General features: G+C 45.2%; 1 protein-coding gene across 6 annotated transcripts in view; it reads left to right on the forward strand.

The window, feature by feature from the left end:
* Positions 1 to 720: 720 nt before the first annotated feature.
* LOC109896330 (cadherin EGF LAG seven-pass G-type receptor 1) overlaps positions 721 to 20,233 on the forward strand; it is a 125,635-nt gene continuing 106,122 nt past the window's right edge. For all 6 annotated transcript variants that reach the window (XM_031832023.1, XM_031832022.1, XM_031832027.1 and 3 more), the window contains exon 1: positions 721 to 4,460. In XM_031832023.1, the coding sequence (XP_031687883.1) occupies positions 902 to 4,460 (3,559 nt within the window). In that variant the 5' untranslated portion in view covers positions 721 to 901. The remainder of the gene's footprint in view (positions 4,461 to 20,233) is intronic.

The following is a 20,233-nucleotide window of genomic DNA, read 5'->3' on the forward strand; positions in this document are numbered from 1 at the left end:
TATTGGGAATAAAACCTACAATTCGCCAAAAGTTGAATGAAAGCGCCATAAATTACAAACAGGTGCAAGGGCCACTTTTTCATTAAATCAGGCTACATTAAGATGGATACCAACATAAATGGTAGGATGGAGGAAGCAATGGATTATAATCTAATTTCAAATGGATGATCTGGAGAGTTATGTATATTCTGAAAATAAATTCATAAACTGACCATAATAAGTGATAATCCAACTCCACAATACAAGTCCAAGCACATGGGCCAATTCTAAATCAATAAATTATTGTAAACTATTTATTCAGAATGGATATGCAAATGATGAGCTCTAAACTACTAACCATAATAATAGCGAATCGTTGACCAAATAGCTTAACTTTTTCCAAAAGATAATTGTGTGCTAATTCTCTTGGAACCGTGGCCAGACACATCTCTAACAATGTACCATTTTCCCAGGTGACAAGCTCAATACCAAACATCAGAGAAAGTTTCAATGATACCAAACTTGTTTTATAACAAAGTTCTAGTGGCCCTCAAACACACAATGCGCGTGTTAACAAGCTCTCTGTATTGTTATAACAATGGTCCGAATGCGCAATCGTCAACAGCTCAGGACACTTCCGAATGTCAATGAGAAAGCCCCCTGCGAAAGTGTCCCGCTGAGCCGAACACAGCAGGTTTATGCTAATCAACTCTCAGAGGAGGGGAGCCGCGGAGCCATTTTGTAGTCATTTAAACTTGTCCGTGGAATAATGTGACTGCGCTCTGTGGATACTATGGATATAAGTGTGTTTTCCACTTCAAAACTTCACCATGAAGGATAAAAGAAAAAGGGACAGGGATAGTTAATGTTTTTGTGGAGGTGTTTCGATGAGGTTGAATGGGATTTGTTGGAGTTTTAAACCATGGAATTACCGATGAATTGGATCTGGGTTTGTGTTCTATTCAATGTGCCCTTGCTGGGATGTTTCGAGCTACACCTTTCGGAGACGTTACAAACTGGGACCGTTTTGGCAAATTTGTCCCTGGGGCCCGGTTGGACTTACAACATCGACAGGACCTTAACTCCTAAATACATTCAGAACTCTTTACAAGTGGAATGGCAAGAAGGAGCTCTCCGTGTGTACCGAAAAGTGGATTGTGTGCGCTTATTGAGGAACCCAGTGCCTGTCTATATCAGGATAGGGTCGTTGACGTCTGAGAATTTTGTTTTGACACATTTCAATACATTTGTACACGGACAGGACTGTTTTATCAAATACAAGAGAAAGAGCACAATAGGTAAGCCCGACATTCACATCAATTATTTTTCCAAACTGGAAGCAACTTCCTGCTTATCCGCGGGTAATTTGCTTGTGAATGTAACAGAACTTTTGCCTGCCTTTTCGCGAAATACCACTTTTTCTGCCTCCTGTACTACTGTAAAAGATTTGAGGGCAGTTTTTAAACATGGCAATATATTGCTGGACGACAACTACTGTTTGGGTGAAGGAGAGCTGAGCGAGGTACATTTGTATTGTACACTGCGATCTCTGAGTGACCGGCGCGTCCGCATCTCCGTGCGCGTGAGGTTGCGGTTGGTGACAGTGGTTGAGGGAGAGACCCATGAGCAGTATACACCATCACCATCACACCCCATCCAGATTGTGCCTGGCAAATGGAACCACCGAAAACGGAGAAATGTGAACACACCTCCCCAGTTTCAGCTCCCCAACTACCAGGTGTCTGTTCCCGAGAATGAACCGTCAGGGACCCGTGTCATCACACTGAAGGCCACTGATCCGGATGATGGAGAGGCCGGTAGAATAGAGTATGGAATGGAGGCCCTCTTTGACAGCAGATCCAACGACTTTTTTGTAATAAACCAACAGACAGGTGCTATTACAACAGTGCAGCCTTTAGACAGGGAGGTCAAAGACACACACGTCTTCAAAGTAATGGTAACAGACAACGGCTCCCCTCGGCGCTCAGCCACGTCTTACCTCACCGTGACGGTCAGCGACACCAACGACCACGGCCCGGTGTTCGAGCAGACTGAATACCGGGTAACCATACGGGAGAATGTAGAGGTGGGCTTTGAGGTCATGACCATAAGAGCCACAGACGGGGACGCACCCTCCAACGCCAATATGGTCTATAAAATAGTCAACGGCGGGGGAGTGAACGCTGGTTTTGAGATCGACCCACGCCACGGGCTAGTGAGGATCAGAGAGCGGCCCGACAGAGAGACCATGTCCCAGTACCAGCTGATCGTGGAAGCCAACGACCAGGGGAAAGACCCTGAACCCCGGAGCGCCACGGCCACCGTCAACATCTCTGTAGAGGACGAGAACGACAACTACCCCCAGTTCAGTGAGAAACGTTACGTGGTCCAAATCCCTGAGAACGTGGCCGTCAACTCTAAAGTCACTCAAGTCGAGGCCACGGACAAAGACGAGGGAAACAACGCTAAGGTCCACTACAGCATCATCAGTGGCAACGTGAAGGGACAGTTCTACATCCACTCTCCCACTGGGGTCATCGATGTCATTAATCCCTTGGATTACGAGATGATTAGGGAGTATAATTTACGGATTAAAGCTCAGGATGGTGGCAGGCCTCCGTTTATCAACGGGACTGGGATGGTGGTGGTCCAGGTGGTTGACGTAAATGATAACGCTCCTATGTTCGTCAGCACGCCGTTCCAAGCCACTGTGCTGGAGAATGTGGCCATTGGCTACTCGGTAATCCACATCCAGGCTATAGATGCTGATTCTGGGAATAATGCACGTCTAGAGTACCGTCTCACTGACACCTCCCCTGGTTTCCCCTTCACCATCAACAATAGCACTGGGTGGATCACAGTCGCCGCGGAGCTCGACAGGGAAACCACCGAGTTCTATACCTTCGGCATGGAAGCGAGGGATTGTGGGATACCTGCGATGTCATCCTCGGCCAGCGTGAGCATCACGGTCCTAGATGTGAACGACAACATCCCGACCTTCACAGAGAAGGTGTATTCTCTGAAGATTAATGAGGATGCTGTGGTGGGGACCAGTGTGTTGACAGTGACAGCCATCGACAGGGATGTAAATAGCGTCGTAACCTATCAGATCTCTAGCGGCAACACCAGGAACCGTTTCGCCATCACCAGTCAGAGTGGAGGTGGGCTCATCACCTTGGCGTTACCCTTAGACTACAAACAGGAGCGCCAGTATGTCTTGACGGTGACTGCGTCAGACGGCACGCGTTATGACATGGCACAGGTGTTCATCAACGTCACGGATGCCAACACGCACCGTCCTGTGTTCCAGAGCTCCAACTACCAGGTGACGATTAGCGAGGACCGGCCCATTGGGTCCACCGTGGTCGTCATCAGTGCCACCGACGAAGACACGGGTGAAAACGCTCGCATCACGTACATCATGGAGGACAACGTCCCCCAGTTTAAGATCGACCCCGACACGGGCGCCATCACCACCCAGATGGAGATAGACTACGAGGACCAGGCATCGTACACGTTAGCCATCATCGCCAGGGACAACGGCATTCCTCAGAAGTCCGATACGACCTATGTGGAGATAATAATCCTGGATGCCAACGACAACACGCCTCAGTTCCTACGGGACATGTATCAGGGAACTGTATTCGAGGACGCACCCATTTACACCAGCGTGCTCCAGATATCTGCCTCCGACAGGGACTCCGGGTCCAACGGAAGGCTGAGCTACACCTTCCAGGGTGGAGATGATGGGGAGGGGGACTTCTTCATCGAGCCCTACTCTGGCATCATCAGAACAGCCAGGAAGCTAGACAGAGAGAACGTGCCTGTGTATACCCTGAAGGCCTTCGCTGTGGATAAGGGGATTCCTCCTCTCAAAGCAGCGGTGGACATCCAGGTGTCTGTGCTGGATATCAACGACAATGCGCCCGTGTTCGAGAAGGACGAACTGTTTATCTACGTAGAGGAGAACAGTCCCGTCGGTTCCGTCTTGGCTCGGATCAGCGCCACCGACCCAGATGAGGGAACCAACGCTCAGATCATGTACCAGATCGTGGAGGGGAACATCCCTGAGGTCTTCAAATTGGACATCTTCAAAGGCGACCTCACCGCCCTCATGGACCTCGACTACGAGTCTAGAACCGAGTTTGTCATTGTGGTCCAGGCCACGTCCGCTCCGCTCGTCAGCCGTGCCACTGTCCACATCCGTTTAGTCGACATCAATGACAACGACCCGGTTCTGCAAAACTTTGAGATTATCTTCAACAACTATGTGACCAACAAGTCCAATAGTTTCCCCTCAGGGATCATAGGGAAGGTGCCTGCCCATGACCCGGACGTGTCGGATAAACTCCACTACAGCTTTGAGTCAGGGAATGAGCTGAACCTACTGGTGCTGAATGCAGACACGGGGGAACTAAAGCTCAGCAGAGACCTGGATAACAACAGACCTCTAGAGGCCCCCATGACTGTCTCTGTCTCAGGTGAGAGCACCTCAAATGTATAAATGCAAATGGGAGATCCACTTATTGCCATGCCTTATTATTATCAGCTATAATTACCTGTCTTATTACCTAAAGAAAACGCCTTGTTCGTAAATCATATTCTTCTGGCCTTCTAAAATAGGCCTAGTTTCCCGTTGGCAGAGTTGAATGAGTAAGCAAAGGAATTTATTCAAGATGGATATCTCTGTGCTTATTTGTATGGTAGAATGACCGAGAGGAGAATTAAATGAAGTGAAGAAGCATTTGAAAGTAAGCTATTTTGGTTTTCCGCCCTTTCCAGTCACCTGAAATCGTTTGCTGCTTGCGGAGTGGAATAAAGTGTGAGACGAATATGTGAGATAGGTAACAGATGTCACAGTTGTAATAACACATTTGTCGTCTGGAACTGTGTGTAATTGACTGCGTGTTCTATTGGAGCTTAGGCCCTAGCAGAAGTGCTGTCTTTGTTTAGTGAGAGGTAGTTGGAAGGTGTAAAAGGATCTGGTTTTACCACTTTATGCTGTTTGTGTGCTACTGTATTGTGGGGGTTGGTGGTTGCCTGGGTTCATAAAACGTGCTCTTATACCAGGTGCCCCTATTTTCTTAACCAATGTTGGTTTTTTTTCACTGCAGAACAGAAGTTTGCACATATCAACATCATGGCACGCGAGACACCTTCTTCAAAAGAACTCACCTTAGAAGTGAACAGCTTACGTTGGCCCCTTTTTCACTTAGGTTAGCTGGAATGGTTAAGTGTGATGATCAAAACTGCTGCAATGTCTGCCGCACGCATTCACTAACTGAAATAGTTCTCCGTGCTTTACATAGCCTTAGTCAGCAGTTCGTGCTGGGTGATTTTGCTGCAATTTCGGTTAAAGCGAGGAGTGCCTTGTTGCTGATTGTGTTGTACATAATAAATGTAAGATGGGTTATCTGCATTCGTCGGTACGTCACGCAGAAATCATTTGTGTGAAAGATGTCCTCTTATACAGCAGTAGACTTCGTTCAGGTTAAGTTAAAGATTACACTAATGCAAACACCCATAGCTCACACCCTCACAGAGACACTGTAGTATGGTTATTTCAACTGTAATATAGAGCGTTGGTGTCACACAGGCCTTCGTATTTCCTTGTTTCAGGCAGTAAGTGGGAGAGAGACATCCTATCCCAATGAGAGAATGCTGTCATAGTGACAGCTGTTTGTCTCTCTGCGAAGGCTTTTCTTTCAAATCGCGTCATGTTTCCCGATATGGCAAACTGCCTAGCACCTTAAGTATCTCTCTCTCTCTCTCTCTCTCTCTCTCTCTCTCTCTCTCATTCCCTCCCTTTCTATTTACCAAGAATGAAACCTCTCTAAGCCGTTCCTTCTCAACTTCTCTCATAATTAGTTATCTCAATTACTTGTCTTTTTCTGTGTAACAAAAGACAGTCTGGCCAATGAGTCACTAGTGGACCTTCTAAAGGAGCATCTAGTCCCTTGTGTCCTGCATTCATAGGCCCTGCTTTCGCATTCGCCTTTAACAATTGGGACTCTTGAGGTCTCCTTGACAATGCTGACCCCCGGCTGTCCCTCGAGGGGCACCCCTGCCCTCCTCCATCAGACCATCAGAATAATGCGTTTTACACACACACACACACACACACACACACACACACACACACACACACACACACACACACACACACACACACACACACACACACTCTGCCCTCCCCCCCTCCACACACACATTCTAACCCCCAACCTACCTCCTCACTACTCTAGACATACCCTGATGTCAAATGTTAGGTAACCATTAACACTGGTGCTCTGACCTCTCAACCCCAGGCCAAGGGGAGAGGAAGGGCCCTCTAGGGACAACAGGAGACCAGACTGAGATGGACCTCAACAGCCTGCTACTGTTTCCCTTTACTAATGAAACACTAGCCCTTCTCTTTTCTTTACTTTAGTCCTTTCCTTTAGCAAACCTCTTGTAAGATATATTCAGCACCTAATGTACTAAAACATCAATATCTATCATCTTATTCATGCTGCTGCCTCTCTGTGAGGTAATGACTTGTCTGAAATTCATTCAGAGCTTTTTGGAAGATTAGGCCCAATATTAGGGCTTATGAGAAAGGAAACAAATGTTTGTTCCAAAAAACAGTTATATTGTTAGTTAAGTCTGACCTCCTTACCTCTACCATTGGCATAGTAGTGGTGACTACGGATGTGTGAAATTGAACATTGTTTTAATTAGATAGATGTCTCTTTCCATTCAAATGGATGGAAATGCTCTTGAAACCTGTTTAAATTCACCAAAAGCGGTAGGAACAGGTGTTTTATTCTACCCACAGAAAGGGATTGAAATTGTTTATCTATCCCTCCTGAAAGGCCAGAGGTACTGTCAGATATCCCCCAGATAACGTAGTTTAACATTCTAGTCACAACACCACTCTGTCTCTCCCCTTAGAACAACACCGATGAGGCATGGTAGGGGCTGAGTGTTCCCACTGTAATACAATATCTCTTATCTGGCTAGCTCAACACTCAACAAGCTTTTCCCTCCGAAATGTTGCTCTCTCGTTTTATTCACCATAGTCTTGTTAAAAGAAGAGCCATTGACTTGACTATCTAATGTATCTATCTCCTCTGGCTTCTATTTAGATACCTACAAGTCTTTCTCCGGTCCAGCATACAGAGTTCTGTCTGTGTGATATAAGCTGTCTGTCTGTGTGGCCCTCCTGGCGTAATTGAGACGAGGGATGGATAGTGTTACATTACTCCTCTGTAGGCTGACTTTGTGAGATTTGCCTTAATGATTTGGAGTGATTGGTGTTAAATCATCATTTCCACTTGGTCTCTCTCTCACTTTCTTCTTTTGGAGGGAAGGAGGGATGAAGGGATGGGGAGCTTGCAGTGTTCCGCTACACTCACACACTCCTTCGTTCCCCCCTAGGGGCCTTTAGCTAGCGTCTCCTATAGGACTGGTTTGGCCCTCGACCCCACTCTGTCAGGGCCACATAGTTGTGCTTTTGAACATTTCTCTTCCCTCCATGTCACTCTTTCTCCCTTCCAGTCTCATTTTCTCTCCCTCTCACACGCTCCTTCTCTCCCTATCTCTCTCTCTTTCTCTCTCCAGTCTCATTTTCTCTTCCTCTGGCACTTTCTTTCTCTCTCTTTCTCTTCCTCCGTGTCTCTCTTTCTCTGAAGTTTATCTCCATAGCACCCAGAGGAGGTTTACCATTTCTTGTAAGTCCTATAATCAGATTTTCTGCAGGAATCTAAGAGGTTTAATTTGATTTACATGAGGTCTCTACTGCAGCAGCATGAATAAGATGATAGATATTGATGTTTTAGTACATTAGGTGCTGAATATATCTTACAAGAGGTTTGCTAAAGGAAAGGACTAAAGTAAAGAAAAGTGTGTGTGTTTGTGTGGGGAAAGAGGAGAGTGTAACAGCCCTGCCTGTTACAATACTACCACTGCTGCCACTGACTGCACTCAACCAGCTGCAACAGAGAGGGAGAGCGAGAGGGGGTTATTGGTGTGGTGGGGCTCCTACCTGTGTCTGACCTCTAACTTTGATGAATGTCCTAACAATGTCCAGAGAGGCTTGTAGAGATGAGTCACTACCTATACAGGGCCTGCCCAGAGGAACATTGGCCTGGTCCCAGATCTGTTTGTGCTGTATTGCCAACTCCTATGGATATTGTGACCATAAGTTTGGCTATAGAGCATAAACCGATCTTGGACCAGGCTAGAGGATCATGCCTTTAGTTTGCATGATAGATTGGCACTAGGGGTTCGGAGATTGATGGTTTTGTTGACATTTCGTGTGATGTAAGTCGTCCTCTATTCACAGATTTTGTTTACATGTTTATGTGCATGATGTGGTGGTATATTAGTCTTGACACTGAAAGTAACTGATATTAGCAAGTAACTCCATGGTCATTCCTAAGACATTACAACCACCTCTCTCCCCTCTCTCGTCCTTCCTTCTCTCTTATCACTTTCAATAATATATCTCTGCCTGTCTCTCGCTCTCCCTGCCTCCATCTCTCTTTTTCTCTCTCCCCTCTCTCTCGCTCTCTCACTTCCCTCCCCTCCCTCTCTCTAAGGATTGTCCTCATTGCGAGTCATCAGTCTGTTGGTTACCAGGCTCCTGGTTTGGAGGCTATATCTGTCCTTGGTGTCTATAGAAACTGTTATTAGATTACAGAAACAGTCTGGGTCTCACATACACAGCACACACGCACATTGCTCTGAAACTCGCAGCCTTTGAACAAAACACCAGGCTATGCCCTGAATGCCACAGCAGGCAAGGGAAGAAATAAAGCTCCCCATAACTCACTGGGGAGGTTTTGAAGTCGGAATCAAGCTTTGGGTATTTCAATCCATGTATTTCATTGTTAAAATATTACATTTGATTAACTCTAACGTAACCAAACTAGTATAATGCATTCGGAAAGTATTCAAACCCCTTTTTCCACATTTTGTTACATTTGAACCTAATTCTAAAATTGATTAAATCGTTTTTTCCCCATCAATCTACACCCAATACCCCATAATGACAAATGAAAAAGAAGTTTTAGATTTTTTTGCAAAATATCACATTTAACATAAGTATTGAGACCCTTTACTCAGTACTTTGTTGAAGGACATTTGGCAGCGATTATGGCCCATACCCAAGTCTTCTTCTTGGGTATGAAGCTACAAGCTTGGTATACTGTATTTGGGGAGTTTCTCCCATTCTTCTCTGCTGATCCTTTCAAGCTCTGTAAGGTTGGATGGGAAGCGTCGCTGCACAGATATTTTCAGGTCTCTCCAGAGATGTTTGATCAGGTTCAAATCTGAAGGCACAGACTCTGGCTCGGTCACTCAAGGACATTCAGAGACTTGTCCCGAAGCCACTCCTATGTTGTCTTGGCTGTGTGCTTAGGTCGTTGTCCTGTTGGAAGGTGAACCTTCGCCCCAGTCTGAGGTCCTGAGCGCTCTGGGGCAGGTTTTCATCAAGGATCTCTCTGTACTTTGCTCTGTTCATCTTTCCCTCAATCCTGACTTGTCTCCCAGTCACTGCCGCTGAAAAACATCCCCACAACATGATGCTGCCACCACCATGCTTCACCGTAGGGATGGTGTCTAGGTTTCCTCCAGACATGACACTTGGCATTCAGGCCAAAGAGTTCAATATTGGTTTCATCAGACCAGAGAATCTTGATTCTCATGGTCTGAGAGTCCTTTAGATGCTTTTTGGCAAACTTCAAGCGGGCTGTCACGAGCCTTTTACTGAGGTGTGGCTTCAGTCTGGCCACTCAACCATAAAGGCCTGATTGGTGGAGTGCTGCAGAGATGGTTGTTCTTCTGGAAAGTTCTCCCATTTCCACAGAGTAACTCTGGAGCTCTGTTAGAGTGACCATCAGTTTCTTGGTTACCTCCTTGACCAAGGCCCTTCTCCCCCGATTGCTCAGTTTTGCTGGGCAGCCAGGTCTAGGAAGAGTCTTGGTGGTTCCAAACTTCTTCCATTTAAGAATGATGGAGGCCACTGTGTTCTTGGGAACCTGCAGAAATGTATTGGTACCCTTCCCCAGATCTATGCCTCAACGCAATCCTGTCTCGGAGCTCTAGGACAATTCCTTCAACCTCATGGCTTGGTTTTTACTCTGACATGCACTGTCAACATTGGAACCGTATATAGACAGGTGTGCGCCTTTCCAAATCATGTCCAGTCAATTCAATTTACCACTGGTAGACTCCAATAATGTTGTAGAAACATCTCAATGATGATCAATGAAAACAGGATGCACTGGAGCTCAATTTTGAGTCTCATAGCAAAGAGTCTGAATACTTGTGTAAATAAGGCATTACTGTTTTTTATATGTAGTAAATTCGCAGAAATGTCTAAAAACTTGTTTTCACTTTCTCATTATGGGGTATTGTGTGTAGATTGATGAGATTTCTATTTATTTAATACATTTTAGAATAAGGCTGTAACATAACAAAATAGTTGTTCATAACTCCTATTGAAATAACTAGCTAGCCAGCTATTTAACCCTGTTGCCCAAAACTAAAGTTATAAGCTAGCTTCATCTGGCTAGTACAGTATGGCTTGACCGGACCGGGTTATGTGTTGTGAAGCTAGCCACAATAAGGATTAGCCACAATAGTTGAATTTGTGTTTCGTCTTCAAAATAAAAGTCCCTCTTTGAAAGTGATGCAGAAGGTTACAATTGGTGGAATCATGCCATATTTAGACTAGATAATGTTAAACAAGGTTGGAGTGTTGGAATGTGGAGCAATGAAATTGGGTATCAGTCTACTTGGTGACACCCACAGAACACAACTGTGAAGAGTTTACCTAAATATTAGCATTGTAGCTTTTATTGCGGGACTTTTGACTGTGGGAAATCATCTCCCCAGTCAGCCTATTGTGCGTATTGACATTCATATTGCACTGTACAGTCTTACCTAAGGATTGGGGATCAATGAAATGGGGTATCCGTCTACTCAGTACCCAAGTGCTTTTTTCCCAGTCCTCAGAGTTATCAGGTACCAAAACATCCACGTTGTATTGTTTTTCATCTGGAATAGTGTTCAATACAAATAGAAGGTTTATTGGTACAATTAATGTGTCTCAATTCACAGTGGTTTCAAAGTCCCGCAATAAGAGCTATGACGATAATGTTCTGTGGGTGTCACTGAGGAGATTGATACTCCATGTAATTGATCCACAATCCATAGGTAAGGCTGTACAGTGAGATAAGGATGCCCCCAATGCAATTCTAAGGTCTAATACATCAAATTACATTTTATTGGTCATATACACATAGTTAATCAGATGTTATTGCGGGTGTAGCAAAATGCTTGTACTAAAAAATATATATATCTTTCCGGTTGTATGTAATGACACAAAAAAATGTCTGGGTTAATAATGTAAGAAATAACACATAAAACAATATACTGCACAATATACTACACTGCTGCCCTATATGTCGGCACCATTTTTCCTCCAGTGTGATTCCAACAGATTTTTGTCAAATTAACAAATTATTGTCTTCTGTTGAATTGATATGAGAACACTCCAACCTCGTTTAGCATGATCTATTCCATTATTCCATGATTCCCTTAGTTTTATTAATTTGCATCACTTTTATTGAGATACTTTTATTCTGAAGGCCAACCACAAACGTCACTATTGTGACTAATCCTTATTGTGGCTAGCTTCACATAATCAAATAAGAACTGTCTTATAAAGTAGGGGTATTTTAGATGATGACACCTGGCTAGATAGTTAGCTAGCTAAATATAGCTACTGAAACTGATTGTCATTTTGTTATGTTTTTGTGAAGAACATTGTTTGCATAGTGTTATTTGACGTGTATCTTTTTTGGCACGCAAAGACCCAAACGGCGTTTCATAGTAGCCTAGCTAAGTTTGTTCAATACACTTCAACACTCTAGAAAGCAAGGGCAGAAACTGTCATGGCCCAGGATAGCTAGCCTCTGATTTTCCTGTAGCAATTCCATGACTTTAGGTTTGAGCCCACCCCAGCCTTCTCTGTTCTCCTACAACAGAAGAGACAGAGGGAGAGAGAGAAGAGAGGATTGGGAATCGTGAACATCAATTAAGCTGAAATAACTGTCTGAACTGGGTAAGCCGGCCTCTCTCCCTGTTCAATGAGCGGGAAAGGAATCTGATTCATGTTTAATCTTGCACACTCACTTGGGTGGGTGGTGTGTGTGTGTGTGTGTGTGTGTGTGTGTGTGTGTGTGTGTGTGTGTGTGTGTGTGTGTGTGTGTGTGTGTGTGTGTGTGTGTGTGTGTGTGTGTGTCAGGGGCTGGTATGTGTGCGTGTTTCTGCCATTGGTGCGTGTCGAGGTGACTGAGATTGATGGAGGCTAGACTCAGGAACGTGTGGATGTGGTATAAGCCTGGTTCTGAAGGAGGACAGGAAAGGGGGAAGGATAGGAAAAGAGAGGAGTGTCTGAGAAAGGGCTATCCAGGGACACTATAGAAACACAGATGACCTCAATCACCTCATACAGCTAGTTTTGATTTATCGATTACATTAATTTATATCCTAATCCCCTTTGATTGGTGTACAGGCTATTAGTTATAAAAATAGAAAAGGGGATATTCTTGGCATCTTATCATCTCTGGTATTTCAGCAATGCTCATTGGTTTCTCTGTGCGTGTCTGGCCTTTAGATGTAGCCAGCCAGAGCTAGCCGCAGGGCTGTAACAGCATTTACCAACCCTTAGGGCCCATTGGACCAGCAGAGAGGTATGCCCACTGTTTTTGTGTGTGTGTGTGTGTGTGTGTGTGTGTGTGTGTGTGTGTGTGTGTGTGTGTGTGTGTGTGTGTGTGTGTGTGTGGGCTTGGAGTTTGAAATGGAACTAGTACTACCTGGGGATCAGGCTCGACCACATCTCTCCTCTGTTTCCATCGCCGCAATCTGACATCTGGGTGCCTGCTTAATGGTCTTTTAAATTTTTGTGACCAGGCTGCCATTGTGCTGAGAAAAGAATCCCAGAGTGTAGTTTTAAAGGCTCTTGACAGACGGTAAATTACAGGTCTAGGAGTATAGAGGATCTATAGTCTGGTCCTGTCTGGTTAGGACATCACTACCCTCAGGGCAGTCAATGCTGGTATGGATTACATGCAGTCTAGCTATGGATGGAGTGCTAAACAGAATATGCAGGCGAGGGATGTTTTATTACAACTACTTTTACACATTTGACAGTGAAGTTTGAATTTGTAATCAATTAAATTAGATCTATTTATGTTCTATAGCGGATTTTGATTGGAATTAAGTCCAGAGGTATGTTTGATTTCAAATCAGTTCTGAGTGGATTTGAAGGGATTGATAATCCATATGGTTATGTATTACCTGTTGTCTTAGAAACTGGACCACTACATATGGAGATTTATTCTGCCCACTTTTAATATACAGTGGGGCAAAAAAGTATTTAGTCAGCCAACAATTGTGCAAGTTCTCCCACTTAAAAAGATGAGAGAGGCCTGTAATTTTCATCATAGGTACACTTCAACTATGACAGATAAAATGAGAAAAAAAATCCTGAAAATCACATTGTAGGATTTTTTATGAATTTATTTGCATATTATGGTGGAAAATAAGTATTTGGTCACCTACACACAAGCAAGATTTCTGGCTCTCACAGACCTCCACTCGTTATCTGTATTAATGGCACCTGTTTGAACTTGTTATCAGTATAAAAGACACCTGTCCACAACCTCAAACAGTCACACTCCAAACTCCACTATGGCCAAGACCAAAGAGCTGTCAAAGGACACCACAAACATAATTGTAGACCTGCACCAGGCTGGGTAGACTGAATCTGCAATAGGTAAGCAGCTTGGTTTGATGAAATCAACTGTGGGAGCAATTATTAGGAAATGGAAGACATACAAGACCACTGATAATCTCCCTCGAACTGGGGCTCCACGCAAGATCTCACCCCGTGGGGTCAAAATGATCACAAGAATGGTGAGCAAAAATCCCAGAACCACACGGGGGGACCTAGTGAATGACCTGCAGAGAGCTGGGACCAAAGTAACAAAGCCTACCTTCAGTAACACACTACGCCGCCAGGGACTTAAGCCCTGCAGTGCCAGACGTGTCCCCCTGCTTAAGCTAGTACATGTCCAGGCCCGTCTGAAGTTTGCTAGAGAGCATTTGGATGATCCAGAAGAAGATTTGGAGAATGTCATATGGTCAGATGAAACCAAAATATAACTTTTTGGTAAAAACTCAACTTGTCGTGTTTGGAGGACAAAGAATGGTGAGTTGCATCCAAAGAACACCATACCTACTGTGAAGTATGGGGGTGGAAACATCATGCTTTGGGGCTGTTTTTCTGCAAAGGGACCAGGACGACTGATCCGTGTAAAGGAAAGAATGAATGGGGCCATGTATCGTGAGATTTTGAGTGAAAACCGCCTTCCATCAGCAAGGGCATTGAAGATGAAACGTGGCTGGGTCTTTCAGCATGACAATGATCCCAAACACACCGCCCGGGCAACAAAGGAGTGGCTCGTAAGAAGCATTTCAAGGTCCTGGAGGGGCCTAGCCAGTCTCCAGATCTCAACCCCATAGAAAATCTTTGGAGGGAGTTGAAAGTCCGTTTTGCCCAGCAACAGCCCCAAAACATCACTGCTCTAGAGGAGATCTGCATGGAGGAATGGGCCAAAATACCAGCAACAGTGTGTGAAAACCTTGTGAAGACTTACAGAAAACGTTTCACCTCTGTCATTGCCAACAAAGGGTATATGACCAAATACTTATTTGAAAATAAATTAATTCAATCCTACAATGTGATTTTCTGGATTTTCTTTCTCATTTTGTCTGTCATAGTTGAAGTGTACCTATGATGAAAATTACAGGCATCTCTCATCTTTTTAAGTGGGAGAACTTGCACAATTGTTGGCTGACTAAATACTTTTTTGCCCCACTGTATACTGTGCCTTCAGAAGTATTCACACCCTTTGACTTTTTTCACATTTTGTTGTGCTACAGGCTGAATTTAAAATGGATTAAATTGAGATTTTGTGTCACTGACCTACACACAACACCCCATAATGTCAAAGTAGAGTTACGTTTTTAGAATTGTTTACAAATTAATAAAATGTATTTTTTTTAAGTGTCTTTCTCAGTGAATCAATCCATTGCGGAGGCCTAGACTAAAAGCCAATATATGCTTGATCGAAAATGTGGTCGGAGGCTCCATATGGAGCTCTGTATAGCTCCGCATTGACATGATTGGTTGACGGTAGGTAGGGGCGGTACATCCTGTAGAAAACAGAAACTCACTTCCTTGACTAAAGCTCTGCACTGCTCCGCCAAGCGAAAAAAGTGTGAAGGCCCTTGATAACTGCTGAAGCCATATCACCGTAATGGCTGCATGTCCAATGCAGACGTCGGATTGACCATGCGCCCATTGCACAATGCACTTCTCTCTCCAGAATGCGCTCTCTCCCGCTAATTTGTGCACATTCATTGATTCATAACTTAATTGGGTGAATTGTTTGCGTTTGATTGTTAGTGTTTATAAATAAAATGGCGCTGGAAGAAATGGCAGCAGTTTTACAGGCGCCTAACCAATTGTGCTATTGTGTGTTTTTTTTTCGCGTTATTTGTAACTTATTTTGTACATAATGTTTCTGCCACTGTATCTTATGGCAAAAAAAGAGCTTCTGGATATCAGGACACCAATCACTCACCTCGGAATAGACAAAGATTTTTTCTTCAACAAGCAGGGCGCACAGGATATACTGCGAACACCCGATAAGGCCAACATACCCGTTATTGGCAAGAGAAAGAGACGCAGGTACAGAGGACACAGGGCGGGGTGCCTCGTAAGGATCCTCAGAAGCCGAGTGGGACAGCTGCCGTTACGTCAATATTACTCGCCAACGTACAATCATTGGACAATAAATTATACGAGGTATGATCACAAATATCCTACCAACAGGACATCAAAAACTGGAACATCTTATGCTTCACGGAATCGTGGCTGAATGATGACATGGATATTCAGCTAGCAGGATATACACTGCATATACACTGCACCGGCTAGTGCAGGGGGGGGGGGGGATATTTGTAAACAACAGCTGGTGCACGAAATCTAAGGAAGTCTCTAGATTTTGCTCGCCTGAAGTAGAGTATCTTATGATGAACTGTAGACCACACTATTTGCCAAAAGAGTTTTCATCTGTACTTTTCGTAGCTGTTTATTTACCACCACAGACGGATGCTGGCACTAAGACCGCACTCAGTCAGCTGTATAAAGAAATAAGCAAACAGGAAACTGCTCACCCAGAGGTGGCGCTCCTAGTGGCCAGAGACTTTAATACAGGGAAACTTAAATCAGTTTTACCTAATCTCTATCAACATGTTAAATGCGCAACCAGAGGGAAAAAAATGATAGATCACCTGTACTCCACACACAGAGACACGTACAAAGCTCTCCCTCCATTTGGTAAATCTGACCACAATTCTATCCTCCTGATTCCTGCTTATAAGCAAAAATGAAAGCAGGAAGCACCAGTGACTCGGTCTATAAAAAAGGGGTCACATGAAGCAGATGCTAAACTACAGGACTGTTTTGCTATCACAGACTGGAACATTCTTCCGATTGCATTGAGGAGTACACAACATCAGTCATTGGCTTTATCAATAAGCGTATTGAGGACATCGTCCCCACAGGGACTGTACGTACATACCCAACCAGAAGCCATGGATTACATTCGCACTGAGCTAAAGCTGCCGCTTTCAAGGTGCGGGACTCTAATCCGGAAGTTTATAAGAAATCCTGCTATGCCCTCCGGCGAACCATCAAACAGGCAAAGCGCCAATACAGGGCTACGCTTGAATTATACTACACCGGCTCGACGCTCATCTTATGTGTTCAGGGCTTGCAAACTATTACAGACTACAAAGGGAAGCACAGCAGCGAGCTTCCCCAGTGACACGAGCCTACCAGACAAGCTAAATCACTTCTATGCTTGCTTCGAGGCAAGCAACACTGAGGCATGCATAAGAGCATCAGCTGTTCCGGACGACTCTGTGTGATCACACTCTCCGTAGCCAACATGAGTAAGACCTTTTAACAGGTCAACATTCACAAGGCCGCGGAGCCAGACGGATTACCAGGACGTGTGTTCTGGGCATGTGCTGACTAACTGGCAGGTGTCTTCACTGACATTTTCAACATGTCCCTGATTGAGTCTGTAATACCAACAGGTTTCAAGCAGACAACCATAGTCCCTGTGCCCAAGAACACTAAGGCAACCTGCCTAAATGACTACAGACCTGTAGCACTCACATCCGTAACCATGAAGTGCTTTGAAAGGCTGGTAATGACTCACATCAACACCATTATCCCAGAAACCCTAGACCCACTCCAATTTGCATACCGCCCAAACAGATCCACAGATGATGCAATCTCTATTGCACTCCACACTGCCATTTCCCAGCTGGACAAAAGGAACAACTACGTGAGAATGCTATTCATTGACTACTGCTCAGCATTCAACACTATATAGTACCCTCAAAGCTCATCACTAAGCTAAGGATCCTGGGACTAAATACCTTCCTCTGCAACTGGATCCTGGACTTCCCGACGGGCCGCCCCCAGGTGGTGAGGGTAGGTAGCAACACATCTGCCATGCTGATCCTCAACACCGGAGCTCCTCAGGGGTGCATGCTCAGTCCCCTCCTGTACTCCCTGTTTACCCACGACTGCGTGGCCAGGCATGAAAAACTGCACTGTTGGTTAGGGCCTGTAAGTAAGCATTTCACTGTAAGGTCTACCTACACCTGTTGTATTCGGCGCACGTGACAAATAAACGTTGATTTGATTTGATATATGAATTCCCCCCTACATACATCACCAGTAGTACATTTACGCTTAATTACTATTATTTCTCATTTACAATGTTTGTTACTTTGGATACGGTAATTTCTGTTAATGCATTCAATATTATTATTCCAGTCTTCCCGTTATCATTGTCAGAGTGGACACATTGTTTGCAAAGTCCACAACCTATGCTACACTTGAGAGAAACAAGTTTTGGTTTATTTCTTTCCATTTAAGAGTTTTGTCAATTTAGTGAATATCTTTTGTTTGGAGCGCTCCTGTCAATGTTGAGTAAGGAAGCTTATGCATAGAAGTAGGCCTATAGGCTACCTGGCATGCGCTCAAATGTAGGCATATAAATGTGCCATTTGGGGATTAGATAGTATTTCTGTTTGAATTAACGCACCAGGACTAATGGATTGGATTTATATAGAGCCTTTTTACCAACTGAGGTACCTAAAGTGCTTTACATAGTAAGGGGAAAACTCATCTCATCCACCATCAATGTGTGGCACCCATCTGGGTGATGCACAGCAACTATTTTGTACCAGATCACATGGTGGAAAGACGAGGAATGATTTATTAGGTTGCCATGACACTAAGTTGCTCTTAAACCGGTGTAGTAACTCTGTAACTACACTAGTAATAACATTTGTACTAACATATTATTAATTGGTATTAACATGAAATCAACCCGAGTGAGTCCTGCTCTAAATTATACTTTCGTAGATCTCAGAAAATTTCATGAAAAATGTCTACAGTTGCATTTGGCTCGTTGTTGACTTGTCATATCTCCTCAATAATGACCTATCGAACTTATCAAAGTAATGGTTTCTTCACCTCAAACAGCAAGCAAACCAAGTCTCTTTTTACATCCATTGAGAATTACAATAGTTTCTCAATGCATTCGAAAAATCTTTCTAGCTCTCTCCCTTTCGATAACCACTCAGTGTGAAAGGGAAAAATGTCATGCTCTGATCCAGTGGAAGCATCTTAAAATAGGCCTACCTGATTTCTTCTTATCATTGCTTGACTTGGACTGAAATAGGTTCAGGTACTCATTTTGGGTGCTGGTGCTGTTGATATTTAGGTGCAGGAGCTCCACAATACTTTTGAGCTAACATTCTGTAAGAGGAACAGGAGCTCAAGCAGTAGAATATTTGAGGTGCCGGTACTCAGCTCCGGTGAGCTTCTGCCCAAGTCAAGCGCTGCTTCTTATCCCTTGCGCAGATAGCCTAGAGCTGTGTCTGTCCCGAGCTCACTAGTGCAGGAAACGGTGTGGGGCCAGACTATTTTGTACCATGTACCAAGTTAATAGTTGATACAATGTTTGAAGTTAGTTGCAGACAGGCCATTTTTAAATTTGACCCCTTTTTCTCCCCAATTTCATGGCATCCAAATGTTTAGTAGCTACTATCTTGTCTCATCGCTACAACTCCCGTACGGCCTCGGGAGAGACGAAGGTTGAAAGTCATGCGTCCTCGGATACACAACCCAACCAAGCCGCACTGCTTCTTAACACAGCACCATCCAACCCGGAAGCCAGCCACACCAATGTGTCGGAGGAAACACCGTGCACCTGGCAACCCTGGTTAGCCCGCACTGCGCCCGGCCCGCCACAGGAGTCGCTGGTGCACGATGAGACAAGGATTTCTCTACCGGCCAAACCCTCCCTAACCCGGACGATGCTAGGCCAATTGTGCGTCGCCAATTGGTGGCGCAGCTGGCGCTGCAGTACAGCACCCTAAACCACGGCGCCACCCGGGAGGCTGGACTGGGTACTGTTGCTGGACACTCTAGACTGGGTACTGTTGCCGGACGCTCTGGACTGGGCACTGTTGCCGGACGCTCTGGACTGGGTACTGTTGCCGGACACTCTGGACTGGGTACTGTTGCCGGACGCTCTGGACTGGGTACTGTTTCCGGACGCTCTGGACTGGGTACTGTTGCCGGATGTTCTGGACTGATGAGGCGAACTGTAGGCCTGGTGCGTGGTGCCGGTACTGGTGGTACTGGGCCGAGGACACTCACCTCAGGGCGAGTGCGGGGAGGAGGAACAGGGCGTACTGGATTGCCGAGGCGCACTATAGGCCTGGTGCGTGGTGCCGGCACTGGTGGTACCGGGCTGGGGACACGTACCTCAGGGCGAGTGCGAGGAGCAGAAACAGGGAGTACTGGACCCTGGAGGCGCACTGGTGGCCTGGTGCGTGGTGCCGGCACTGGTGGTACCGGGCTGGAGACACGCACCTCAGGGCGAGTGTGGGGAGGAGGTACTGGAGGTCTGGTGCGCGGTGTTGGCACTGGTGGTACTGGATAGACCGGACCGTGAAGACGCACCTGAAGTCTCGAGCTAATGGCCTGCACAACCCGTCCTGGCTGGATGGTGACTCTAGCCCGGCACGTGCGGGGCGCAGA

Source organism: Oncorhynchus kisutch, linkage group LG9 (assembly GCF_002021735.2).
Source record: "Oncorhynchus kisutch isolate 150728-3 linkage group LG9, Okis_V2, whole genome shotgun sequence".
Classification (NCBI taxonomy): domain Eukaryota; kingdom Metazoa; phylum Chordata; class Actinopteri; order Salmoniformes; family Salmonidae; genus Oncorhynchus; species Oncorhynchus kisutch.